Genomic DNA, 26721 nt, shown 5'->3' with positions numbered 1-26721 from the left:
TTCAGGGTGGCCTCCGGTCCAGAGGGAACCAGACAGAGAGGCTCCAAGGGGAGGTGGGCCTGCGGCTCCCTGGGCACTGACGGGCTCTCACCTGTACACGGAAACCTGGAGGGCCCTCAGCGTTTGGACCCCCGCCTTGGGGAGCGGCTCCAGTGGGGTGGAGCACGTCTCCCTGCTTGGTCACCCTTTTCTTTTTCTAATCCTCACCCGAGGGTATGTTTACTGATCTTAATTTGAAAGAGAGAGAGAAACTTCGATGGGTTTCCTCCTGTGCGCGCCCTGCCCGGGATCAAACCCGCGGCACAGTTTTCCAACCAGTTGAGCCACCCGGTCAGGGCTGCTTGGTCACCCTTTTGTACAAACAAGAAGACTGAAGCTCAGAGAGGTTAGGCGACTCGGCTGGGAAGAGGTGGGGCCAGGAAAGCAGCCCAGGAAAGGGCAGAACTGGCACCAGCCGGACAAGGTCAGTTCCTCACACCGCCACCTAATCGGGGCCTGCACTGGGCCTGGGGCGCAGGGGGCAGCCCTTGGGGAGAAACAGCTGCCATGGAGCTGAGAGACCAGGCACAGGGTCGAGGGGCGCGCTGCAGCAGCTGGGATGGGGCAGCGCCCCACCCGTGGCCTGTGACCCTCCTGAGGCAGGTACCTGGTTAGGTGAGGGGAGGGGAGGGGAGCTTGGAGGGGCCCAGGCAGGAACCCGGCAGGCCTGAGGCAAAGTGGAGTGGTGGGCACCGACACACCCTGCCACTTACTTACTGGGTGAGTGGGGAGCGAGCCAGGCTGGTCTCGGACTCTGCCATCGTGATGGGTTGATGTGACAGTGAAATTAGAGAAGGGAGCTGAAGCCCTTGCTGGGGTGTCCAACCTGCGGCCGGTGGCATTCACGGGACGGCTTTAGGAATTTTTTGTGTGATTAAGTGTCACAGTGTATTTAATGTGCGGCCCAAGACAACTCTTCTTCCAGTGTGGCCCAGAGACGCCAAAAGGTCGGACACCCCTGCCTTGGAGCATGCCGCAGTGGGTGGCTCAAGAATGGGCTCGGACAGGGTTGAGGTGTCCCCAGGCCACGCAGCCAGGTCCCGCCGACTGGAGGCCAGGGTCAAACGGGAGGCCAACAAACCTCCAGGGTGTGGGTGCAGCCAGTCCGAGACCCTCCAGGAGGCTGTGGACAGGGGCCTGCAAAGCAGAGCAGGAGGAGCCCTGCCCCCTCCGGGGCTTCAGGCCCCCAGAGCCTCCTGCAGGCCAGGCCTCATCTCAGGTTTTTGACTTTCTAGAGCACCCACCCCCTTCAAGCTCCTGGAGACCCAACACAGGCCCCTGTCGGGGAGATTTACTCCCGTTGCAGTTCGTGGGGGGATGGGGCAGGGCCCAGGGCTTGGGGAGATGTGGCTGTGACTCACTGTGTCACAACCCCCTGGAGTGTGGCCTGGGTGGAGAGGGCAGCCGTGGCATGGGGGTGGAGCTGTTGCTCAGGGGCAGCTTTTCCGGGCCACATGCAGAAGGGAGGCCCCCCGGCCCCTGCTGGGGACGTGGGCAGAGGCGAGCGGCCAGGCTGAAGGCAGCAGCAGCCTGGACCCTGTGCCGACCTCCTGACTCAGGACCCCCAGCGGTGGTGTGTGGGTGTGAGCTGAGTGTCAGGCAGGTCCCTCCGCTGCCTGTGCCCACCTCACCACGCGGTCACTGGGAGGATACACACAGAGCAAGGCCAGCGCACACACAGCGTCAGGCACCTGAGGGCATTCGGTAGGTGCCAGCTGCCAAGAAGAAGGTGATGCCAATGGAAGCACCATCCCCTGGGAGGAATGTTCCGGCCCCCGCTCCGCAGCCCTGCCCACATGGAGGGTTTACCTGCGTCAGGATTGCAGACCCAAGGGGGTGGCCACCAAGCAGCCCGAGGTGAGGGGAGTATCCTTGCCACTCCATGTGCTCCTCGCCAGACTCAGGAACCCCCACTTAGCTGCGTGGCACTGGGCGTTCCCAGCACACAGGCCTCTGTGCCCCCCAGACACTGGGTGGGGGCAGCAGCTCCTGCTTGCAATGGCTCCTGCTGGACCTGGGGCCTGGGCTGAAACATCCTCTAGGAGGTCCTCCCTGGCACCTGGCCTCCTCCGTCGGCCCGTTTTCTCATGTGTCCGCTGTCCCTCCACTGAGCTGAGCTCCGTGAGGAGCTCATCCGCCCACCTCGCTCCCTGCTGCCCCCTATCTCCAAGGGCAGAAGCCCTACCAGTTCCCCCTGTAGCCCTCCTCCTGCTGATCTGGGATGTTAGGTGGTCCCCCCAGGGCTGTGCCCCTTCCCCCCTTCTCTCCTTCCATCATCCGGGATCTGAGGCACCTCGGCAACAGCTCACCACTGTCCCCCACCCTTCTGCGTGTCCCAGGCTGGACGCCCTGGGCTGCTTCCTGCCCCCCAGCACCACAGCCGTGCCCCACAGTGTCCTCCCCGCCCTCCCACTGTCTCGCCCCACGTGCTGCCCCACCACTCCCACTGTCCTGGATCAGTGGACCCGGCCTCCTGGCTCTGTTCTCCCCAGTGCAGTCTAAACCGATTCTGTCCAATTTGGTAGCCACTAGCTGCATACGGCTATTAAAATTGACATTGTATTTAAATGACAAGTTCCTTTATTGCCCCGCCCCTAGTCAGTTTCAAATGCTCAGTAGCCAAGTGTGGCTAGAGGCTGGTGCTTGGGCCAGCACAGGCCTCGATGTTTCCACCATCAAAGAGCGCGTCACGGGCAGTTGGGAAGCCAACAGATCAGTCATCTGCAGGCACAGGTCGATGCTGCTGCTGTGCTCAGAGCCTTCAGTGGCCTCGGGCTGAGGCCACCCTGCCTGGTGCCTCCGAGCAGACGCCGCACAGACCTGCAGCCCCGGAGAGCAGTGGCTCCGTGCCGGCGGTCCGAGGAGCGCACTCCATTGTGCTTCACCCTCTCAGCCTCAGTTTCCTCATCTGTAGAATGTGGATGATAATAATAATGCCTACCTCCAAAGGTGACTGTGAAGGTCAAGTATATGTGCAACCCAGCCAATGGCTGGCATATATCTCAGCACGTGGTAAGAAGTGTCCGTCACATCGACATGAATGAGGCCACAGGGCCAGGTCGAGGGAGGCAGGGTCAGAATAGCTGTGGGCCACCTCGGGCTTCTGGGCACAGTTGCCCTGTTAGTTGGTACCCGAGGATGACTAACCTGTTCAGCCTGCAGTGCTGTCCGCAGGACAGTCTTGGTGGTAGGAATGTTCTGTATGCCCACTGGCCTCTGGGGACTGATGTCTCAGGCAGGCCAGTGACTGGTGTGGGAAGGGGAGGGGGCCCCAGGGAGCAAGGGCAGGCAGGTCCAGCCTCGGGAATCAACTTTCCCAGGCACCTGCTTGCCCTCTGTGGCAGCAGGCAGGAGCTGGGACTGAGCGGAGAGGGACCGGCTGGCTGTGGAGCAGGGGGCGAGGCGGGTTCATCACGGAAAGGGCTTCTGGGTATGGGCGTTGAACTGAGCAGCCAGCCCCGACCTGGAGCTGAGCCAGTGGAGGAAGCGGGGCCAGGACCCTTGTGCCAGGCAAGTTGCGTATTCGAGTGGCACGGGTGCCCGGCCCTCCTCCAACACTGCCGAGATGGTTCCCAGTGTAGCGCTTCCTCTCCCTGCCGGGGCTTGGTTTCCTTATCTGTGGCTGTGACAGCTGCTGCCTTGTGGTGAACAGTGTTTGCCAGGACTCTGGTCACCTGGAACAGATGGCGTCCTTGGCCGGGGCTGGCCCCACGAGCTAACTGTCACTCTGCAGAGTGCCAGGGGAGCAGAATTCCTGGGGACTGGGGTCTTGGCACACCAGACAGTCCCTTGGCCCTGGCGTTCGAGGTTAGCCCAGGGCAAGGGCAGGACCCAAAGTCTGCAGCCCCGCTGGGCCCCCAGTCTGTCTGTCTGCAGGCGCAGGGTGCCTGGGGGAAGCGGTGTCGGTTTCCATCTGTTCCCTTCTCACTGGTGCTGTGTGGCTGACAGGTACCCTGACCTCCCCAAGCCTCTGTTTCCTCAACGAGATGGAGACATACATTTGTTCCTCCAGTGCTGGCCTCCTGAATTGGGCCCCAACTCCTCTCCAGCCCTTGTAGCTGCAGCACCTGGCATACAGCAAGGTCTCAGTGCATGGCCACCAGTAGCCTGGATAATGTGCTGGCCGTAGAGTGACCCCTAGTGTAAGCTTGACCTTTGGAGTCCTGCCTGCTAGAGACGAACTGAAGGAATGAATGAAACAATGAGATTTGAAGAAATAAACACAGTGTCAGTTTTGTGCATCTTGCCCGAAACCCTGAATCTGTCCTGTTCTTTGGGTTCACCTCTGCCCATCTTCCATGTAGGATCATGGAACCTCATGTTGGAAGGACCCTTAACTGAGTCCCAGGGACGGAGGAAATACAGAAATGGTCACTGCCTTCTGATCTCAGACACTGACTTGCCTGCTTAACCCTAAGAAAGGACCTAGAAGCAATAGCAGAAGCTCCAAAGAAGCTGATTCAGGCCAACAGAAGAATTTCTAGCAGCCCGAGGGCTTGGAATGGGCAGTTTTAAGAATTGGACAAGAGGAAGTCAGGTGGGCAGCTTGGCAGGACACCTGCCTGGGGTGAGGGTTTGGGCAGTATTCTTACTTCAGGTGCCCTTCAGACACTGGCAGAGGATTCTGAACACTTCCTGGGGCTCCGGATCTCCCAGGTTCTGGCCCCGGGTTAGGAAAGCCCCCTGAGTCCCTGAGAAATCCCCCGGAAGGTGGTAAGCAGCCCTGCACCTGGCCCAGCCCTTGCACAAAGCTGGCCAGGAGCCAGGCCTGGCAGGATCAGTTGGATCGTCTGCGTTTGCTCGTCTGACAGGAAATCCAAACGCAAGGAAAGAAACAGGCACTTTTAGAGCATCAGCCCAAGTGCCAGGCTCTGTGCAGGCAGGTGCTTTGACATTTCGGCTCATTGAGATCTGCCACAGGACTGCAAGGGAGGGGATGACATCGTCCTTCTTCATCTGAGGACGGGCTCAGAGAGGCTAAGTAGATTGCTTAAGGACACATAGCTAGTAAGTTCTAGGGCTGGGATTCAAACCAGGTCCTCCGGACGTCAGTGAAACGGGCAGCCGATATTTCCTGAGCACCTACTGGATTCTTAGGCTGGGTTACTAGTTCTCGGCATGGGTCAGCTGGTTTGATTCTCACAGTAGCCCTACGGAACGGAGTGCTCTGTCTCCCTTCTATTTAGAGGGGCACTGAGGCACGGGGAGGTAGAGTAGCTTGCCACGGTGAGATGCAGTGCTCAGATCTTTGCAGTTGGCTGCAAGGATGCACCTCCTTTCCTCATGGCCAAGGGCAGAGCCTTCGGGTCAGTGCGGCAGGGCGGGGCTGGGGAGGAAGGTGAGCACAGGGAGGTGGACTTCAGCTGGAAAATCAAGATGGCCTTCAAGCAGGTGAACTCTTGAAAAGGTGGGGAGGGTCCATCGAAGGTGCTCCCAGGCTGGGGGGCTTAGATGGGCAGATTCCTGCCCAGGAGTGGAGACTGAGGGAGGACGGCTGACCTCCGGGATTAACCCCATTGACAGAGTGCCCTGAGCACCTACTAAGGGTTGGCCCTGCTTGCTGCTGAACACAGACCACAGCTGGCCTCCTCTCCCAGGTGGAAGAGTTGAGCGACCCCAGCTGCCCTAGAGTGGAGGACACCAGGAATCAGGGCTGTGAGGCAGGTGAGGAAGAAGTAGTCCTTAGGACTCAAGCTCCTGGGCTACGGAGGAGCCTGGCAGGGTCCTGCTGGAGGCCGCCTGAGGGCACCCCCAGGGCTGAGCTAGGGCCCTGGCCCGCATAGGCGAGCTCAGGACCACGGAGAGCTCCCCGGGCGTCTGGTCACCCCAGTGACAGCTGTCGGGGGTTGTCTGCACCTGGGAGGCTGCTGCTTGCCTGGCCAGCCCCCACGGGCACAGCTGGCAGCCTCCAGGGAGCACCCCTCTTCTCTCTGGCTGGGACCCCCCCAGACTCAGCCTGAGCCCTGGCCCTGAGGTCATGGCTGTGTCATGGAATTGGGGCTCAGCTTCTCTGCACTCACTCCCTCGGCTTTCCAGGCAGAGCCTGAGGGGGGATGTGGGGGGGGGGAACCTGCCAGCCTGGGACCTCCTGGCGGCGATGAGGGGGCCAGGGGCAGGCTGATCCTGTGGCCATCGTGGACCAGGGTCAGCTCAGCCTCCCTCGTCCATGATTATCCGGCTACCAGGAAGCACCTGGCCCACCCGCCGCCTCCTTCACACACTCAGAGGAGGACCCAGCCCCTGGGGCTGGGCGTGACTCGTGGAATATGTTGGGGGTCCTGGTAGGGAGGCTCCCAGAGACCCTCACGGTACTTCCCACATTTCCCGGCCCACTCCCCAGTCAGGTGTGGGCTCTGCCCAGGCTCCACTTGCTCAGGCCTCCACTCTGCTCAGCTCGGCTCTGAGACAGGCCCTGCCAGGGCCCAGCTCCGAGCCTTTGCCCTTGCTCCTCCCCCAGCCCCGTTCTCTCGACTCTGCCAGGCTGGGGAATAGCAACAGCAGTAAGAAGAGCTCAAGCTCACTGAGCACTTGGTGTGTGCTAGCACCTCACATGGGTTATTACTGAAAACTTGCGTAGATAAGAAAAAGGAGGCTCAGAAAGGTCATTAGCCTGCCCGAGGCTACCCAGGAAGCGGCAGAGCCAGGGCTGGAACTGGGCAGTCTGGGTGTGCATGGAAGTGCTGCCAGCACTGTCCTTTGGGGAGGCCCAGGGCAACGCAGGGCACTCTTGTTGAGTACTTGCTGTGTCCAGGTTTTGCCCTGTGAGCTCGTGGTCCTGCCATCGGAGAGACAGACATCTGGGGAGATGAGGCCACTGCGGAGGGCATCGGGAAAAGGACAGACTGGTCTGGCCTCCCTGATCCAGTGTCTCGTTGAAGGTGGGCAGGGCAGGCCTGGTCACATTCCATTTTGCAGAGGGGGTTGGACTCGGCAGAGGCTGGCCAGTGCTCCCTGCGGGCAGCCCGGAAGTGGGGTGACAGAGCCCCCCTGCCCTGCCCCGGGGGTGGCAGTCTCCGCAGAGCAGCCAAGTGAGCCATTCAGACCAATGGCAGAGCCAGTCCCTCTTCTCAGAGCCCTCCTGGGACAGCCACATTGCTGGCTGTGACCCCAGGCCCTGCGTGATCCGGACCCGTCCGTCTCCCTCTGGTCTGCTGCCCTTGCAGTTCCCCCGAGTACTGGCCTTCTCTTCCTCCCCTGTAGCCTCATCTTTGGGTCTCACTCCTCCTGAGGCCTGCCCCAACCCGCCCCCTTCCTCCCCTTTATCCTGCTTTATTCTTCAGAGCACGACTCTTCCTAACATACAACATTACTTGACTCGTTTATCTAGTTTATGACTGACCCTTCTCCCACTCACCCAAGCACACGCCTTGCTCCTCAGGGCCGGGGGTCCTTGCTGCCTGGTCCCCTGTGCGCCTGGGCCTCGGCACAGTGCCTGGCACCCGGCATGCTCGCTGGTAGTCACTGCTGAATGAATGGAGGATTCAGGTGCGGTGAGCACCCTGGGGGTGTTGTGTGCGTCACATGCGATGGTGGCAGTTCCAGCCATTGGGTTGTCTTGCCAGGTCACCGGGGGACACCTCATGGGACCTTGTTGTCTACTTGGGTTGAACTTGGCAGATGGAAGGGGCTCAGGACAACTTTACCACGGGACTAAGTCCTGCTGTTGACCCCACAGAATCGAGTCTGACCCTTCTGGATTGTGTGGTGCTGAACAAGTCACTTCACTTCTCTAGCCTCGGTCTCCTCATCTGTGAAACGGGGGTAGCAGCAGTCCCCACTATGTGTTGGAAGGCTTCAGGGTGGTCGTGCGTGTCATGCACTCAGGACAGCAGCCGGGCTGTGTCAGTGGCCATTAGCTCTGTGGTCACACCTGAAGGTTTCTCCAAGAAGCCGACAGTGGACTGGGAAATGCTCCCCGGCTGTAGCCCGCAGCCAGGCCACCTGCACTGGGGAGGGGCACGGTTGCGGCTGTAAGGGGGCGTGTAGCTGCCGGCTTGGGAACAGAACTTATGTTCAAGTCTCAACTAGGCCACCTACTGAGTGTCCCCAGGAAAGCCTCATCAGCTCTCGGAGTCTCACTCTCCCCGTCTGTAAAGACAAAGGCAGTACAAAGACCTCCCAGGGTGGTTGAGACTTAAGTGAGGCCCCAGCTCCCAAATGCTTATTTATTTATTCTGTTTCCTACTTATGTGCCTCTGGGTCACAAGATGTATTTGAATCACTTATCAAAACACATGAAGATAAAAAGGAAGTAGAGCAAGAGGAGTGAAAGTTGAAAAAAATACAAGCAGCTATGAGTGAAGGTGTCCCAGAAAATGCAGTTTATGAGGCACTGACTCTGGGCTGACCCCTGTGCCCTTTAGAGCTTCCTAGTAGCCTAAGTGATGAGAGAAACATGCTCAGTTCCATGATTCTCTGCAGCAAGCTGAGCTGGGGCCCAGTGAATCAGGGAGGTCCCAGGCATTGGTGAGCCTGCCCCTCCCTTGGGCAGAGAGGGCCAGGAGTAACCAGATCCTGAGAGCCAGCCTGGCCAGGGGGGCAGGGTCATGGTGACCTCGGTGGGATCCAAGGGCCCCCCTTTGCATACAGCAGGGTGTTCACTTCCGCCCTGAGCTTCTTACCTGCTAAGGCCTTTGTTGGCTGCTGCCAGGGGATTCAGTCCTGGCCCTGCCCTGCCCCTCCACAGCCCACAGGCCCTTTCAGTCCAACCAGGGCGAGGCAGCGGGGGTGGGGGTTGTGCCTTACAGAGGCAGGTCCCAAGTAGGGGAAAACAGCTTGCAAGAAGGATCGGGGCTCCCTTGGCAAGCCCTGAAATCCTCAGGTAGGTCACTCTGGAGGCTTCTGCAGTGCTGACCTCTCTCCACGGTTGCCTTATACCTGGTCACTGCCACGGCAACCGCCCTCCCCGCCTGCCTTTATTGGGCCTCACTCATTGCCCCTCCACTCACCCTGCTGGCCTGCTCTGCCTGGTCTCACTTTGCAGAGCAGGGCTGGAATCCACTGTGGAGCCCAGAAGACCCCCCTGAACAGGCTGCCGAGGGGCAGCCCCTCCCTTCTGCCATCCGAAACACTAGTGGAGACCAGCCCCACCTCTGTTCTGGGACAGCTGATGTTCAGCAGAGGTTAGGCCCCCACCCCCAGTAGGCAGCTGGGCTAGCCACCTGTGGGGCAGGTTCCAGGAAGGTCAGGCATTTAAGCTGAAGGAGGTGCCGCTCTGGCCAGGGGATTGGCAACTCCATTGTTCTGGACTGGCTTGCTCAGGATTTCCCAGAAAGGTGAGGCCAGGGAGGGTGCGCAACAAAGGAGTCAAGCCACCCAGGTTCACCCAGCTTAATAACTTTGAGCAGGTCCATTAAGTCCGTGGGTTTCCTCCTTTATAAAAAGGAAAGTACCCTGATAGGTGTGCCTCAGTGGACTGAGTGTGGGCCTGCAAATCAAGAGGTCCCTGGTTCGATTCCTTGACAGGGCATGTGCCTGGGTTGCAAGTAAGGTCCCCAGTAGGGGGCATGTGAGAGGCAACCACACATTGATGTTTCTCTCTGTCTTTCTCCCTTCTCCTCTCTCTCTGAAAATAAAATCTTAAAAAGAAAAAAAGGAAAGAGTTGGAGGAAATGATTTGTACACTTAGTTCTAGGTCAGACATTCGTGGTTCTGTGCCCTCCGACCACGGAACTTTTCAGAGAAAATTACATGCTGAGAACTCTGTATCCATCTCACAGAGGTAGCAACTGGGGTTCAGAACGGCAAGCGCCTTGCATAGTGTCACAGCGGTTTAAAGCCAAGTGCACAGTGCCCCACCACCTTAAGTGTTGGGAGGTGGAAGGGAGAGTGTGGCAGGAGGACACCCGAGTGACCCACAGAAACAACCAGAGGAGAAGCCGTGGAAAGGAACACTTTAGGGAAAAGACTTCGAGGTGGAAGGACAGTGTGCCACTCACCAGGATCTGTGGAGGGGAAACGAAGGCACCAGATGCCATAGGCCAGGTGTCTGTCTCAACCCCTCCTGTGACTTGGTGGGTCATTGCAAGCAAGTTCCTGGTCCTGCCCCCCAAAACGGTACAACCTCCCAACCAGCCTGCCCACTTCCCTGGGCTCAAGGACAGCACAAGCCGGACCGTTAGGGTCACACATGAGATTCAGTATTGAACATCCAGATAAAAAGTGGAGTTCAGTCAACAGTGCGGTGCCCATTTCAGTCTCCTAATTGGGACAAAGGTACCGTGCTGATGTAGCTGTTAACCCAGCGGAGGCTGCGTGAGGAGCATGAGGGAACTCTCTGTACTGTCTTTGCAACTTTTCTGATAAACTGCAGGTAATCTAAAATGGAAGGTCTATTTAAATTGTAATATATATGTCTCTGTAGTCATCACGAATTGATAACTTCGTGTGAAGTTAGCTGTGTGAAGAGAGAATGGTTTTGTTCATGAATCACTCATGAATAGAGACTGATTCATTCAGAATAACCATGGATTATTATGTAGAATTTAAAAGGAAATGGCAGGTTTATTTCCACTGATCTGAAAAATCTCTATTATTCATTTAGCAAAAATTTGATTGGACTTGGTGCCCAATGTGATAGTTATGAAACCCTTTAAACCAAGAACTGAAAATCGCACCTAAAACCAGTGATAGACCTCTAACAGGTCCAACTGCGCACCCAGAGAGCAGTGCAGTATAGGGCATGGGGTAATGCGGGGAATTTTCATTTAAGTTTATTCTTTCGATGTTAGAATTAGATGTTGTCCCTTGAGACCTGTGAATTTTTTTCTGTGAAAAGGTATTGGAAAGGCTTGCCAATGTTCCCCACACACAATCAGAAGGTAGACAGGTAGCAAGAAAGAAGGTAACCCCTGGGCAGTGCAGGGAAGGGCCCCCATGCCTGCAGCCTGCCAGCTCTCCCCCTCTTTTGGGGCCTGTGAACCCCCAGGCAGATTCTGCAGCAGGGTTGAGTTTTTCCCAGGATGCATTTTGTACCTGGAACAGTGCAGCTGGTGAGGGGCAGGGGCGGGGCAGTGAGCCAGGTGGAGAAGCCCACTGCAGAGGCTGGATGTGTGGTGAGCTGGTGGTCCCTGGGGGCTGGGCTGGTGAGCAAAGGGCAGGAGTCCTCAAACCAGGAGGGGAGCTTCCTTGACACATAGGCTTTCAGGGGCACTGGGTACAGCAAGCTGGACTAGCAGGTTTGACACTTTGGCGGCAGGAGGCGGCTTCATACAGGGTCACCAGCAACTGGCCAGGACATTCACAAACGTGGTGGCGGCCAGGGCCTCCTCAGGTCCGGTTTCCAAAAGAGCCCCATGCTCCCCTCACCCAGGAATGCAGACCCCTGACCCGTCTACTCTCTCCCTCTTCCCTGTAGGATGAAGATGAGACGCTACAAGCTCTTTCTCATGTTCTGTATGGCCGGCCTGTGCCTCATCTCCTTCCTGCACTTCTTCAAGACCCTGTCCTATGTCACCTTCCCCCGGGAACTGGCCTCCCTCAGCCCTAACCTCGTGTCCAGCTTCTTCTGGAACAATGCCCCCGTCACGCCCCAGACCAGCCCAGAGCCGGGGAGCCCCGACCTGCTGCGTACCCCGCTGTATTCCCATTCGCCCCTGCTCCAGCCACTGTCACCAAGCAGGGCCACCGAGGAGCTCCACCGGATGGACTTTGTGCTGCCTGAGGACACCACTGAGTATTTCGTGCGCACCAAAGCTGGGGGTGTCTGCTTCAAACCAGGTACCAAGATGCTGGAGAAGCCCCCATCGGGGCGGCCAGAGGAGAAGGCGGAGGCGGGGAATGGCTCATCTGCCCGGGGCCCAGTCCGGCACCTGCTGAGCGCCCAGGAGCGCGTGGGGAGTCGCGGCGGGCGGCGCAAGTGGGTGGAGTGCGTGTGCCTCCCGGGCTGGCACGGGCCCAGCTGCGGTGTGCCCACCGTGGTGCAGTACTCCAACCTGCCCACCAAGGAGCGCCTGGTGCCCAGGGAGGTGCCGCGGCGCGTCATCAACGCCATCAACATCAACCACGAGTTCGACCTGCTGGACGTGCGCTTCCACGAGCTGGGCGACGTGGTGGACGCCTTTGTGGTGTGCGAGTCCAACTTCACGGCCTACGGGGAGCCGCGGCCGCTGAAGTTCCGGGAGATGCTGACCAACGGCACGTTCGAGTACATCCGGCACAAGGTGCTCTACGTCTTCCTGGACCACTTCCCGCCGGGCGGGCGGCAAGACGGCTGGATCGCCGATGACTACCTGCGCACGTTCCTGACGCAGGACGGCGTGGCGCGCCTGCGCAACCTGCGGCCCGATGACGTCTTCATCATCGACGACGCCGACGAGATCCCGGCGCGCGACGGCGTGCTCTTCCTCAAGCTCTACGACGGCTGGACCGAGCCGTTCGCCTTCCACATGCGCAAGTCGCTCTACGGCTTCTTCTGGAAGCAGCCGGGCACCCTGGAGGTGGTGTCGGGCTGCACGGTGGACATGCTGCAGTCGGTGTACGGGCTGGACGGCATCCGCCTGCGCCGCCGCCAGTACTACACCATGCCCACCTTCCGGCAGTACGAGAACCGCACGGGCCACATCCTGGTGCAGTGGTCGCTGGGCAGCCCCCTGCACTTCGCGGGCTGGCACTGCTCCTGGTGCTTCACGCCCGAGGGCATCTACTTCAAGCTCGTGTCGGCCCAGAACGGTGACTTCCCGCGCTGGGGAGACTACGAGGACAAGCGGGACCTCAACTACATTCGGAGCTTGATCCGCACGGGGGGCTGGTTTGACGGCACGCGTCAGGAGTACCCGCCGGCCGACCCCAGCGAACACATGTATGCCCCCAAGTACCTGCTCCAGAACTACAACCAGTTCCGCTACCTGCTGGACAACCCCTACAAGAAGCCCAAGAGCACGGCGGAAGGGGCGCCGCGGAACAGGGGTTCCGATGGACAGCCGCCCGCCAGGGCCAAATCGGAAGCGATGGAAGGCTAAGGTTGTGCGATCTTACAGGGCCAGTGGCAGGACAGCGGGTGGCGACTTCCGTCATCTCCCTGACCCCAGAGGGGTTCTTGAGAGGACCAGGAGTGGATGGGTGGGGGAATCTTCCCTGTTCAAGCCCTTGTGACTCAGGGGTCAGGCCTGTGAGCTCAAAAAGCATCATTCCTTGACAGGAGAGGGAGCCCAACCCTTCTGCCCTCCAAGAGGGCTGTGGCCAGGTGGTGTCGGTGGAGAGTGCATGAACGTTTCTGGGTGCCGGGGGAGGGTGGGGGAGGGCGCGGAGGAACTCCGTGCTCAGTGGAAGCTGAGGCCCCCTGGGGAGAAGCCCGCCATTTGGCTTCTTGGTGTTTTGGACCTGCAGTTGGAAGGTACGTGCCAGGAGGTCCCCAGGCTCTGTAAATAATTGTTTGGGCCCAAGAGGAAGAGGGGACACCAAGAAAGGAGAGGATAAACAAAGAGCACCCAGCTGGGAGTAGCACAGTGTCCTCAGAAGTGCTGGGCCAGAAGGAGCCCAGACCACCACCTGCCCGCCCCACAGGGGCACCACTGTGCCAGCTGTGTCCCCCAGCCCCTCCCAAGCCGACATAGGGGTGGGGCCTGGGGAGTCTGGGCCTGGCTTTGATGTTCCTTTTTACTTTCTACATTGCTGTCTTGTGGGCTACTTGCTAGTCCCTGCAAGGCCAGGAGTTCAGTTCTCAGGGTGGCACAGGGCATCAGCCAGCCTAGTAGGTGAGCCCCCGGGGCCCCCCATCACCCCTTCCCACTGGAGTCCACAGCCCTGGCTCTCCACCATCTGAGGTGGAGTTGCCCCTGTGCCCCTCTTTGGTGCTGGCTGGGGGCCAGGAAGGGGCCATGAGGGACATTATGGCCAGTTGTATGTTATCTCATTCCTCATAGCATGCCTCGTGAGGGCAGGAGATGGACTCACGGAAGTAGATTCTAAGCTGCTGTAATTAAGAGACCCCGAAATACAGTGAGTGGTTTAAGTGAGACAGAAGCTCGTTTTGGATTTAACCCTCTGGAGGGAAGTGGTCTGGATTGAGGAGGGCGGCTCTGCTCTCCTCACACACACCTTCCAGTTATTGTTAGGGCACCTGCCCCAGTTCCCACCGGCACACGTGCACCCAGGCCTGGGGCCGGCAGAGAAAGGCAAGGGAAGCGCAGAGCCTTTCCTGTTAGTGGCGTGAGCCAGAGATGGCAAAGTCACTTCTGACAGCATCTTGCTGGTCACAGGTAGCTGCAAGGGAAGCTGAGCTGCCGTGAGCTCAGCGTCAACTTAGTTCTTTTACATTACAGGAAGGCGGGTATAGGGGCAAGGGGAGAGAGCGTAGAAACGACTGTTGCAGTCATAAGATCATCCTGCCTTGTGTGGAGCTCCTGGAACAATCTGCCCCCTCCCTGCCAGCCCGGGGCTGGGGTGCACTGAGAGCCTGCAGTTATGGGAAGGGTGGGCCACTCAGTCCCTGAGGCCCCAGTAGATGCTCACCTGATAACACCAGGACGCAGAGGCTGCCTGTGGAATGGTATGTGTGTGTGTATTTATGGGCATGGGTGCATGCTTGTGTGTACTTACGTATGTGTCTGTGTCGCTGTGTCCCTATACATAATACTTGTGTGTGGATGGCCCCCCTTCCTCAGAATCCAGAGCCTGTGACCCCACCTTCTGCAGCTCCCCAAAATGACTGAGGCAGAAAGCCCTTGGGGAGTCCGGAAAGCAAGGCTGAAGGGGTTGCAGGGGCTGCCCGTTTGTCTGTCTGTCAGTCTAAGGGATGAGAACCCTTCTGAGCTGAAGGCTGCATAGCTGCCCGCCCACCATCTCCCAGCCCCTTGGGCCCTGCCCATACCCTTCGGCCCTGTGCCCTCTGGCCCCCAGCAGGGACTTTCTCTGGGTGTTCCTGCATGGGCTGGAGGAGGAAGGTGTCCCTTTCACCACAGCTCTGTCTGGAGAAGTTCCTGGTGTGGGTGGGGTGTGGCAACTGGCTGAGAAACAGTCTCTGGGGTAGGAATGAAGAAGGCTGAGGGGGCTCTGTTGCCCCCACTCCCCCTCCTGTCTAGAAGGACCTCGAGGGAACCCCTCTCTTGGAGTTATAGCAGCCCCCCTCTCTGATTCCTCTTGGGGCTGACAAGTGGCTCAAGAGGTCAGCCACCATCCCTGCTCACCACTGGACAGGCAGCCTCGGGGTTCCAGAGTCGTGCCTGAGCCCCAGCCCAGACACACCTCCCTGCCTGCGGGCTTTCTCACCCCACGCCCTCTCCTGCTATTGCGGGGCGCCCCCTCCAGGCCGGTCTGCAGTTCAGCAGCTTGGGCGGGGGAAGAAGGGAGGAGCTCAGCCCCGCCTTTCCTTTCAGACCCAGGAGGGCATGTTCATGTCCACTGTCGAGTGAGGCCTAGCCATTGGGTGGAGATGACAGCTGTCAGAGGGGTGGGGGGCCAAGGCACGGGGTTGAAGAGTTTCACATGTAATCACATCACATGCTGGGAATTTGGGGGGCAGAGGAGCCCTGGGCCACTCACCCAACGCGAAGGGAAACCAAATTGTGAACGCGAGTGCTGGTGTTCCACTGGCCCTGACAACACACCCAGAATTCTTATCCCTGGGGCACATGCCCTGGACCTGTAGGCTCAAGGAGGCCCAGCCCACCCTCAGGCCATGCCGGGTCCCAGGGTCAGGTGTGGGAGAGCTTTGGGGGGCAAAGGTGACAGTTGGGGTCGGGAGACAGGACTTACCCACAATGACAGCAGGGCCCTGGGAAATGTATAATTTAAGGACACCATTATTTTTTTTGGAAGGGGAAATTGATATGTACATTCTGAAATCATTTTCTCTGTAAATGGTTGGATTTCATTTCACCCTTAAAGGGATGCTTAAGGTAATATTAATAATAAAAACAGCTATGAAGTATGTAGCGTGTCTGTGTGGCTGGTTTCGGGGTGCCCTGGGGCAGGAAGGGCTGCAAGGGGGTAGCTCCGGCCTTGCCGAAGCCGCTCTGGCTATGGAGGGCTGGGTCTGTGGGGTGAGAGCCTTCCCAGGACGCCACGGCAGGTGAGGAGGGACGCAGTTACCTCCACCAGCACCAGGGGGCATCCTTCCCTCCCACCGGTAGAAATTAGCTGAAGAAAGTGCTGGACAGGGGCCCCCAGAAGGAAGGAGAAGTGGGCCCGGGACTGGCCACACCCACCCTCCTGAGGCAGGGGGTTCCCTGGGGATCTGGGTAAAGACTTGGTGCCTGTTCTGAGGGCAGCAGTCGCCCTACAGTCGGGTTGTCGAGGCATCAGCTGTTTCCTGCCCATGCCTGTGGGTCCTAAGGTCATACAGCCCCTGATGGCAGAGCAGGGCCGGGCGTGGACTTGCAACACGGTCCTCAACCCCCTGGGGCAGGTGAGGATGGCAGCCTCTGTGTTTAGCCTTTTCTCCCCCATGAAACTGACCTTGGACTTGGGCCGTGATGGTACCTGGCGCTGCGGAATGCTGGGGGCGGGGGGTTTCCTGTAGGCTTCCTCCACCGGCACTGGCCCCGAGAGGAGGGCCCTCTGGCGTTTTCTAAGGAAGGTCCCAGAGACGGTGGGAGGGGACACCTCTGAACCCTCCCTCGGTCCCCTGTGGGGAGGCTGTGCAGCCTCCAGGTTAGATGGGGAGACCGAGGCCGGAGATGGGAAGGAGTGGCTGCAGTGTGGTGGCCAGAGCAGGGGCTAGTGACTTCTGAGCACCTACAAGGTGCCAAGCCCTTCACAGGCGGTGGGTGATGGAGGAAGGCACAACGTTCACCCAGGGGCATTGGAGGGTCAGCTCTTCTCCTGTGGGATTTAATGGTATTGGGGGGGGGGGGTTCCTCCCATTTCCCAGCCTGGGAGGTTGGAGGAGGGGAGGCTAGGATTTAGGGAGATTAAGGGTAGAAACTGCTCAAAGGCACGCAGCCGCCAGGCAGCGGGGTCTCCACCACTTCTTACAGTGCTGCACTGCCTCCTAGTGGGAGGGCGAGGCATGTCCGTTACAGGTGGCGCAGGCTTCCCTGCTCCTTCCTTTTTCTCCTCAACTGGAAGCCGCAAAAAAAACGGAAAAGAAATTATAAAAATTAGAATCATGGAAAAGTGTAATGTGAGAAGAAAACCAAGCCTGGGAAATGCCACAAATGATGAAGGCAATGCTAGGGAAACGTCAGAGTGTTGAAGTCGCTCAGAGGGGAGGGGCGTGTCCTCTTTTTCGCTTTTCCAGGTGAGGAAATGAAGCCTCCAGAACTCGAGGGAGGTGGTGAACACTGACGGCGGGCACCTCAGAGCGTCTCTCTTGTCCAGCGGGCGTGTCTTCCTCACTTTTATGTGCCCAGCGCTCTGCTCGCGGCCGGGCAGTACCCACTGAATCCCGCTGAATTGTACTGACGTGAGGTGCATGTAACAGCTCGCCCTTCGGTGGGCGACCCACCCCCCGGCCTCTAACTTGTGCTATTAGTGGTCGTTGTAGATGTTGGCATCGACCCTGCCAGCATGTGCCCCAACAGTCAGGCCCCAAGGACCCCTGCGCCCTGGCAGCCCAGGGTAGCTACCTTCCTCAGTCGGGGTTCACTCATCCCCTCTGGCTCACGGAGGACAGAGGCCCACGTTAGGAATGGCTTTCCCGCTGAGGAGCTGTGTTTGGGGAGGGCTCCTCCTGTTCTCCAGCCTGCGCCTGGCCAGTGGATAGCCGGCCACCCAGGGAAAGAAAGGCTGTTTGCCAGCAACCGAGCAGGAGGGCATCGGTGGGTCACATTCTGAGACTCAAAGGACGGAGAATGTGTGCAAACATCACAGCTCGTCATCTGAACTGCAGTTAGTGTCTTTCCCAGCTCTGCTCCTCCCCTGGGACACACCCTGACCTGGAAATGCAGAAATTGTCTCTTGCTTCTCCTTCTCCCTCTTCCAGTCTCCCCCAAGCAACCCATTCTCCACACAGGGCTGCCCCAGTCCACCGAGGCCTGTGTGCAAATCGGGAAGGGCACCCATTTGTCAGGATGTTTTACTTCCATCTATTGAAAAATTGCCGCAATGGGCCCTGGCCATGTAGCTCAGTTGGTTAGAGCATCGTCTTGACACACCAGCGTTGCAGGTTCAGTCCCCAGTCAGGGCGCAAACAAAAATCAACCAATGAATGCATAAATAAGTGGAACAACAAATTGACCTCTCTCTCTCCCCCTTTCTCTAAAAATTTAAAAAATTGCCATAATGTGCTGGTTTCATTAGAAAAAGACAACTCACTGCCTCTGCCAGAGACATGTCAGAAGAAACACACAACTCCACAGGGCTCACCTTGTGAGGTGTGGACAAGGGCTGTGGTGTCCTTGTTCGGTGTGTGACACAAACGACCACCCCCAGCAGCCCTGCCGCCGTCCCAGATCTGCCCCCATCATGACCTGCGCACAGTCTCCGGTCCCCTGTCACCTGCGGTGCTAAGTCACCCTGCTGCCCCGTTACGCTGGCTACTTGTGCCATCCCCTTGGGCTGGAGTAGACTCCTGACTCAAAGGCAGCGGATCCGCCTACAGGCTGGGCAGTGCTGCCCGTGGCGTGGCTGGGTTTGAAGAGGTGAGCTGGGTCCGTCAGAGGGCGGCGGTCGGGGGGGGGGCGTGGACAGGTTCAGAGAGAAGCAGCCATGGGAGGCCAGTAACCTTGCCAATCACTGGTCCTGGAGCATCCTCAGGACACACCTGACCGCCTCAGCGGTGCTCTGCCCTGTGAACTCACAGTCGCCCCATCGGAGCTGTGACCTGGGCAAGGTCACGCTGATGCCGGAGTCGGCAAATTCGAAGTAGTCACAAAATTCTGAAGACCTGAAGATGGGGTTCTCGAATACACACAGTATTTGATAAAAGTGGTTTTTCATGGCATCGGGAGAAAAAAAGATTAATTTATAAATATCTGACAGCCATGTTTTAAAAAGTCTAGTTACAATCCCTCCCTTACACCCAGATGAATCCCAGATGAATTTACCAAAGGCATTAAAAGTTTAAAAAGCACAATTTTAAACAAGATTTTATTATTTTTTTAGGATTTTATTTATTTTGAGAGGAAAGAAGGGAGAGAGTGGTTGCCTCTCAAGCGCCCGCAGCCCAGGCAAGTGCCCTGACTGGGAATTGAAAGGGTAAGGGAGGGAGAAAGTGAGGGAAACATCGACTGGTTGCCTTTCACATGCCCCCAACTGGGGACCTGGCCTGCAACCTAGGCGCACTCTCTGGCCAGGAATCAAACCCGTGACCTTCTGGTTCACAGGCCAGCATTCATTCCACTGAGCCACACCAGCCAGGGCTAAAAAGTACAATTTGACCAGTCTTTTCTCTCCCTGGGCCGCCGCAGGGAGGGCTTGAGTAAGTAAACTCTCAGGTCTCCAACAGCCAGGACAGCTGCCATTCGTTACACCCTGACCCTAAGCCCCAGGGACCCTAAGCCCGCCACACACACCCACCTGCCTCCTGTATCACTTTCCCCCTGACCGGAATGTCCTCAGCTCTCATTTCTCCATCCCTGCATTCTGTTTTGGAACTACTAGCAGCTCCTTTCCTGGACTTTTGAGGCTTTTACCTTGAACTTGAGTCCAAGTTCAAAATGAGTTATGCCATTTCAGATTTTTTTTTAAGATTGTTTATTTATTTTCAGAGACAGGGCAAGGGTGGGAGAAAGAGAAGGAGAAACATCTGTGCGTGAGAGAAACTTCAATTGGTTGCCCCTGGCGTGTTCCCAATTGCGGACCTGGTCCAAAACCCAGGCATGTGCCCTGACTGGGAATCAAACCAGTGAACTTTTGGTTCACAGGCCAGCGCTCAATCCATGGAGCCACAGCCACCATGGCTCGGTTTTCTCTTTCTATATGTTAAGGCTCAGTGCTTTGTGATGGGAACTGGGAAGGTATGTCAGGGAGTATACTCATTGTGACCCTGGGAGGGGGGGTGTCAGGTTTTGTCTTTGATTCCTTTTCCTTCCCATATAGGATGAGAAACCCTCATGAGGCCTGGCAGACCCAGAAAACCAAAAGAGCCCAACAGGTAATGGAGTGAGCACCCATGTGTGAGACAATAGAGAGTGATGGGGATTGGGGTGAGCCGGGGAGTTCAAACCCTGCCCGAGGGGGAGGACTATTCCCCAGCACAGGTGGGGAGGCTGGTGTTGCCAGATCTTCTAAATATTTGAGCAAACGTGGAAAGCTGTCTTGCATAACTGTCTGGGACTTACAAAGCTCTTAGCATAGCAAGGAGAACAGTTCTTGGTCCAGTCTAGCATGTAGGCTTCCAGCTTGTCCTTTGAGGATGAGGAGGTGGAAGTGCAGGTGGAGGCTATAGCCAGCCTGGATGGTGCTGCCTCATCTGTAAAATGGGTACATGGATACCTGGCCCTCCCAGGGCTGTGGTAGAGGTCAATGGAGACAAAGGATGTGAAAGGAATCCAAGTAACATTCACCGAACAACTGCTCTGGGCCAGGCTGGGTACTCAGCCTTCCCCACTTTTTCCGAAGTCCTGGAACTCACAGCGGTTGCACAGGTGGGAAGCGGAGATGCTGGGATCTAGGCTCCGAAGCTGCACATCTGCCAGCCCCCGGCCCCCACTCCTGCAGCCTGGTAAAGGAGGGTAGTCAGCAAACAAGCTTCCATTCCCTGTGTCCTTTTCTTTTTTTTCTTTTTTTCTTTAAATATTTTATTTATTTATCTTTAGAGAAGAAGGGAATGAGAGAAGGAGAGAAATCGTTGCAATCGAATTGGCGCCGCACTCAATCCACTGAGCTATGCCAGCCAGGGCTCCCTGTGTCCTTTTCAACACCACCTGGCACAATGTGGGCAGCAAAGATTTCACTGGCTTGAAACCTCACTCCTGCCCAGGGATATCCGATTTTAGTCTGGTGAATACAGGATCGATGGCACTGATTACAGCAAAGCCCATCATGAGGAAGGCGGCTCTTTCTGAGAGTGATTTCCAGGTCCCTGGCAGGCTCAAAATCCCAGAGCTTTGCTGATCCGGTTACAGCCAACTCCTCCATGAGCCTCATAATGATAGTGCCTGACCTTCACTCCATCCTGGGCCTGCCCCTGGGGGGGTTGGGGAGGCGGAGGTGGGCTGGACCGAGTTTGCTGTCTTGTCATCCAGTAGCAATTTCCCTCCAATTCAGAGCAGCCAGCATTTCCAGAGAGGCTTGAATTTGTAAGGCAGCTTACTGGGCAAAGTGAAGGAGATGGGACTGGTGAGATGCCCGCCTTGGAGTGCTCGGCCTGCCGCCCTGCTGCCCCACTGGCAAAGGGGCGCCAGACCTGCTCTTTCACTCTCCCTTCTCTCTCCTCTGTGCCATCATTCTGGTTGGACTGACCAGACACGGTCCCTCCAACAACCCTCTCCTTGAATTGTCCTTTTCTGCCCTTTTTCTTCCCAGAAGAACCATCTCCATCCTGCTTGCCATTTACTGTTCAGCCTTTGTCCGCAAGGGACTGTGGGGAGAGCTAGGGGTTGGCGTGTGTAAGCGCTGGCACACAGGAACTCTCACTGCCCACCAATGACTCTCTCAAGGGGTCCCGCTGTGCCTGCGGCCTGAGCTCCTGCAGTTTCAGCCCACCAGTCCATCCCCCACAGAGTGGCCAGGCTGCTCTATCCAACACCCGTCTCTGATCACGGCACAGACTGCTCAATGCAGTTGGTCAGGGCCGAGTTTCCAGCCGTGGCCTTCTGGGCCCTTCCTTCCTTACCAGTCTCGTCTTGGACCCCTTTTCCTGCATTCTCTGGGCTCCAGTCCTGTGAGTTCTCTGATGACCCACGACCTTATTCTTTTGCCCAGACTGCTCTCTGTTCCATCACCTGGTGAGCTCCCTAAAACCTCAGCCAGAGTCATAATTCTCATTGCAGAAATCTGCTTGACCTGCTTGTCTCTCCTCACATTTTAGTTTGAGTCAATTTCAAGTTCTGATTGCTTAGGTACTTATATTAATCCCCATTGCCAAGCGTAGAAAGCAAGGCCCAGAGAGATCGAGAACCTTGTTGAAGGTCACCCAGCCATTAAGAGGAGGAGCTGGGATTCAGACTCGTGACTGACTCCAGACTAATGGTGCTGGTGCAACTGCCTGAAGCACACCTTGCCGGCCATCACTTCCTCCCTGGGCTACCTCAGGATGCTCACCTGTCCAGCCTCTTTATCCCCTCATCTCCCTCCCTTGTGCTACAGCCAGGTCGAGCCCACCCCTCTGCTCCTGCCCTGGGTCACAGGCTCTTCTGCTTCCCACCGTAAAGGCTTCTCTACTGGTTTCTGTCTGTGTGCCTTTCTGACTCTTTCCTCGACCCGGGGCTTCTTGAGGGCAGGAACTGCGTGTTTTATTTCTCATACCCAAGTCTACTCCTGGCTCATACTAGGTGCTCACGAAATGGTGGATGGGTGACTACTTGGTCAATACATTGGGAGCAATAGAGTTGGTTCTCATGGACCATGGAGCAAAAATGTTTTGTCCACTGGACAGATGAGGGAAACAAAGGCACGCAAAGCCTAAATCACTTGCCCCATGCTCGTCACCGCCCCATATGCCCCTTTCAAATTAGACTTGACTGGCCTGACTCAGGGGAAATGGACCATCTCTCCCAAACCCTCTACTTTTGTGGAAAATGTTAATTAATTAGTTAATTAATTCCACAATTAAATGCCTACTCTGTGTGAGCTACTGCTTCGTCAAGTAAGTTTCCCTAGTGCCCTCTAACCATGACCCCATAAGAGGTTGTTGCCATCATCCAGATGTGAGACCTGAGGTTATGTCAAAATTGCAATATCAGTCAAAGATCGGGGAAGGCACCTTGCCCATTAAACCCAGCAGAGCCCTGAGATTTGGGTCAGTGCCCCTTGCTGGGGTCTCCAGCCTACAAAGTTACCACCAACAACTGAGAGGGCCGGACGCCTGTCTGGCTGCCCTGCCTTCTCCCCGCCCACACGTTGCCATGGAAGCACTGAAAATGGGAGGAGCCTTGTGCTGGAAGTAAAGAGAAAACTCTGAAGAACAAGAAGAATCTGGGAAATTATCTGAAGGGCAGATCTTTAAGGGACCCCCTCCTTTCCTCCTAAAAATAATTCTCTGTAGAACAGCAGGGTCAGGAGGGATATGAAAGGTCATCTGGTCTTCCAGCTAGAAATGTCACCATTTAGATTTATTCGGGTCACAGAATTATTTGTTTAGAGAGCAAAGTAGGGCAGCCTGGAAAGGTGAAAAGAATATGTTTTGGAGTCAGACAGACTTGGATTCCACTGCAAGCTTCTCAGCTGCCCAGCTCAGTGCCTTAGAGAAATTACCAAACCTCTCTGAGTCTCGGTCTTCCCATCTACAAAGTCAGACATGGACTCAGATCAGGGAGGTGGCAGTGAGCAAGGGAGTGGTCAGATCCTGGGAGGAGTTGGAGGCTGAGCCACCAGGACACCAGGGCTTGGTCTCTGTTCCCTGCACTGCCGGTGGCAAGGCTGCGCACGTTAGAGACCCTCGGCCAGGGTTTCCTGCCTCTGGCCACTCACTGTTCCTTGAATGCCAGGTACTTTTCAGTCCTCACCACAGCCCCACCCTGAGAGAGATTAGGCAATTTTCCAGAGGGCAGCTGTCCTGAAACGGTGGGGCTGGAATAGGGAGCCAGCTGGGCCTGACTCCAAAACCCAACATTCCTCGGCTTCACTCAGGGCTGGGCACCCAGTGAGGGGCTGGGGGAGGGGGTTTATAGATTCCCTAAGACATGGCTCCTGCCCTCGAAGCTGGTGAGAAACAGAGAAGCCAGTGCATATTAAAACACAGTGCCTGTGCAAATAACAGGTGTCAGGAAATAACTGCTTTGTCGTTGACCAGCTTAGGAACCCTACTAGTGTGCTGACATTTCTATGGGGCCCAAAGGAGGCACCTAAGTGCGTTGGATGAGGGGCAAGGAAGGGGCTGGAAGACTTCCAGAGGTGACATCTGAGGTGGACTTTGGTAGGAGTTTGCCAAGAGCCAAGAGGCCTGGGAAGCTGGAACAGCACGAAGGAAAGTAAAGATTCGAAATCGACCTGAGAAAATGGACTTGGAAGAGCTTTGAAACCTATAGCTGGGAATGTTACTGATGACAGAATTCCCACAGATATTCCCATGGTCCCTCCCAGAACTTGCTACGGTCTGGAGGCCTGTCCCACGCCCCACGCACTCGCGCTCTGCCTTTCTGCGGAGTGCACGCCCAATCCCGCGGCCCTCTGCGGGGCGGGGCCTGAACGCCCCAAACCGGCCGTGCCCGTGTGACGTCAAGAAGGAGGCGGGGCTGAGGATTGTAGGCGGGGTCCAATCCGGAGAGCTAGGGCCAATGAAGCTCCTGGCCCCGCCCGGAGAGTGGCTGCCGCAGCGAAGGCCGGAAGTTCTTCCGCCTCCGTCCGCCTCCAAACTCCCCTCAGTCCCTCCCCTCGGCTGCGCGCACAAGGTCGTGTCCCGGAAGTGAAGGGGCCATGTTGGTGGGTGACCTGGAGAGAGGTACCGGGCGAGAGGCGAATCCCGAGGAGTGGTAGTGCGCGCGGTCCGCGGGTGAGTGCGAGGAGGCGTGAGGGCCGCCGGCCAGGACCCGCCGAGCCTCCTCTTAGGGCGGTGGCGGGTGACCCGCACCCGGCCGGGGCTGCGGGCCTGGACGCCGGGGGTTTCACCGCAACCCTCCCTGAGCATTCCCTGCGAAGCCGCTCAGGTGCCACGAGCCGGCCTACCCCAGCCTCTGGGTCTTCCACCCTGACTCGGCTGATCCTCCCCACGGTCGGGAGAGGACTTGGGGACCTGCCGGGACTCAACCGTCCACTCGTCGAGAGACCCTGTACTGACACCCCTTGGCTGGCAGTCGCTTCCCACTTCATAAAGCACTTGTCCTGTTAATTTCGCGGATTCAGCTTCCCTTCTCCGGGAGGCCCTTGCGGCTGAAGGGGGCTCCTCTCTAGTTGAGGAAAAAGGGACAGTGGCTCGCTCAAGCTCGCGCAGGAAGTTAGTAAGGCCGGAGAGGGACGGCTAGCTGACTTTGGGTCCAGATCTTTTTACCAAATACTTCCCCTGTTCAGTCTCATTACTTCATTTCTGAAACGGCGGCGAGCATTTCTTCCACGTAGGGACGTTGAGAGGATTCCCTTTTTCGTTCAGCTTCGTTTTTGATCTCCTGCTGGGTGCCAGGCGCTGTGCCGGGGAAGTTTGTGGAGCACCCAGCAAGTGCGGTGCCGCGTGGTAAGGCCCCAGCGGGGTGCCAACCGTCCTTCCAGAGGCAGGCGGAATTGGGGTCAGGGGTGCAGCCCGCCTTTACAGCTGTGTCCGTGGGCAAGTTACTTCCCTCCGGGAGCGTCAGTCTCCACTTAAAGTGGGGATGACAACGACACTGGGGTTGTTGGTAGAGTGAGATGCAGGATGTGCTTGGAACCTGCGTGGTATGTAAACAGTAAGTGTTCACTATTATTACTATGAGCCTTGGCCACTTCCTAGGTTTCTTAATTTAAATATGGTAATAGATGACAAAGCACTTTACCAGTGATAACACTCCGTACTTGTAAAAGGGTTTATTGTTACTGAAGGAGGGTAGTGGCAGCTTATGTGGAACTAAATATAGGACTCGTTGAGCCCTTACACACCAGGCTCAGTGGCAGTAGTAATAGCTGTCCCTGTTAGAGTGCTTTGTATGTGCCAAGTGCTGTTCTAAACACACTTTCATGCCTTAATTCATTCCATCTTCATACAAACTGTATGGGCAGGATGCAGTTTTAATCTTTATCTTACAGATGAGGAGCTGAAATAAGCACAGAGGGGTGAGGAAACTTGCCCAAGGTGATCAGCTCTCTAGTGGTGATGCCCAGGTTCAAGTATGGCTGAGAGTCCTTGTCTTCAACCCGGCTACACCCCTGTAGTGAAGTTCTGTCACTGTTTCTTTACATGTATTATCTCACACAGTTCTCAGAACTATGTAGTGGGTCCTTGTAACATAACATCTTCATTGTACAAGGGAGAGAGCTGGTACTTAGAAGTGTTAAGTACTTTGCCCAAAGTCACGTGGTAAGTGGCAGAGCCAGGATTCGGGCCCAAGCAGTTAGGCTTCCAGACCCTGGCCCTTCAGCGCACCCTGTACTGTCAGCATAAAGAGGGGGATTGAGAGGTTGGGGTCTAGCCCTAGCCCTGTCATTCAGTTGTAGTGTGGCCTTGGGGGTCTCCGAGACCTAGATTAAGAACTCTTGCCCTGGCTGGTGTAGCTCAGTGGACTGCAAACCAAAAGATTGCGGTTCGATTCCCCGTCAGGGCACATGCCTGGGTTGCAGGCCAGTTCCTAGCAGGGGACGCCACGAGAAGCAACCATACATTGATATTTCTCTCCCTCTCTCCTTCCCTTCCCTTCCCTTCTAAAGATAAATAAGTAAAATTAAAAAAAAAAAAAAGAACTCTTAAGTTTTGGATAGTCTCTGTAGGCTCTTCTGTTATTCTGATTCTGGGCTCTGTTTTTTCCCTTGTGCTTATAGCTCGACGCCCAGCCCCTGCCAGTCCCCCATGGCCCCGTGGAGCCGAGAGGCGGTGTTGAGTCTCTACCGGGCTCTGCTGCGCCAGGGCCGAGAGCTTCGCTACACTGATCGGGACTTCTACCTTGCTTCCATCCGCCGTGAGTTCCGGAAGAATCAGACGCTAGAGGATCCTGAGGCCCGGGAGAGGCAGCTGGAAAAGGGCCTGGTCTTCCTCCACAGCAAACTGGGGGGGATTATTTAGAATCCTCTCCTTTCCCA

General features: G+C 56.8%; 2 protein-coding genes across 9 annotated transcripts in view; both read left to right on the top strand.

Moving 5' to 3' along the window:
* The window catches only part of MGAT3 (beta-1,4-mannosyl-glycoprotein 4-beta-N-acetylglucosaminyltransferase), a 49979-nt gene extending 34087 nt beyond the window's left edge, over positions 1–15892 (top strand). For 5 of the 6 annotated variants that reach the window (XM_053662224.1, XM_037160693.2, XM_037160692.2 and 2 more), the window contains one exon: positions 11396–15892. In XM_053662224.1, the coding sequence (XP_053518199.1) occupies positions 11396–12998 (1603 nt within the window). In that variant the 3' untranslated portion in view covers positions 12999–15892. Of the gene's footprint in view, positions 1–444; positions 464–11395 lie in introns of those variants that run through there. The other variant, XM_037160695.2, reaches the window with a different exon arrangement.
* An 8506-nt stretch (positions 15893–24398) lies between these two features.
* LOC119060218 (MIEF1 upstream open reading frame protein) lies at positions 24399–26707 on the top strand. 3 transcript variants are annotated; one of them, XM_053661717.1, is made up of 2 exons: positions 24399–24514; positions 26464–26707. In XM_053661717.1, exon 2 carries the CDS (start codon positions 26492–26494, stop codon positions 26702–26704), a length of 213 nt encoding a protein of 70 aa, XP_053517692.1. In that variant the 5' UTR covers positions 24399–24514; positions 26464–26491; the 3' UTR covers positions 26705–26707. The 3 variants fall into 3 exon arrangements, with proteins under 3 accessions (XP_053517692.1, XP_053517693.1, XP_037016096.1); XM_053661718.1 differs by lacking the exon at positions 24399–24514 and adding an exon at positions 24533–24959; XM_037160201.2 differs by lacking the exon at positions 24399–24514 and adding an exon at positions 24981–25397.
* The last annotated feature ends 14 nt before the right edge of the window (positions 26708–26721 follow it).

This window comes from Artibeus jamaicensis, unplaced genomic scaffold, assembly GCF_021234435.1.
Source record: "Artibeus jamaicensis isolate MK-2021 breed Jamaican fruit bat unplaced genomic scaffold, CSHL_Jam_final contig_233, whole genome shotgun sequence".
NCBI lineage: Eukaryota > Metazoa > Chordata > Mammalia > Chiroptera > Phyllostomidae > Artibeus > Artibeus jamaicensis.
Note: the sequence above shows the minus strand (reverse complement) of the source record. Positions and strands in the feature narration are given on the sequence as shown.

Excerpts from the sequence above, each read along its gene's own strand:
- LOC119060218 (XM_037160201.2), top strand. The coding sequence starts at position 25,360 with ATGCAGGATGTGCTTGGAACCTGCGTGGTATGTAAACA. Across the intron at positions 25,398-26,463 it reads ACCTGCGTGGTATGTAAACA|CTCGACGCCCAGCCCCTGCC; the intron begins GTAAGTGTTCAC and ends TTGTGCTTATAG.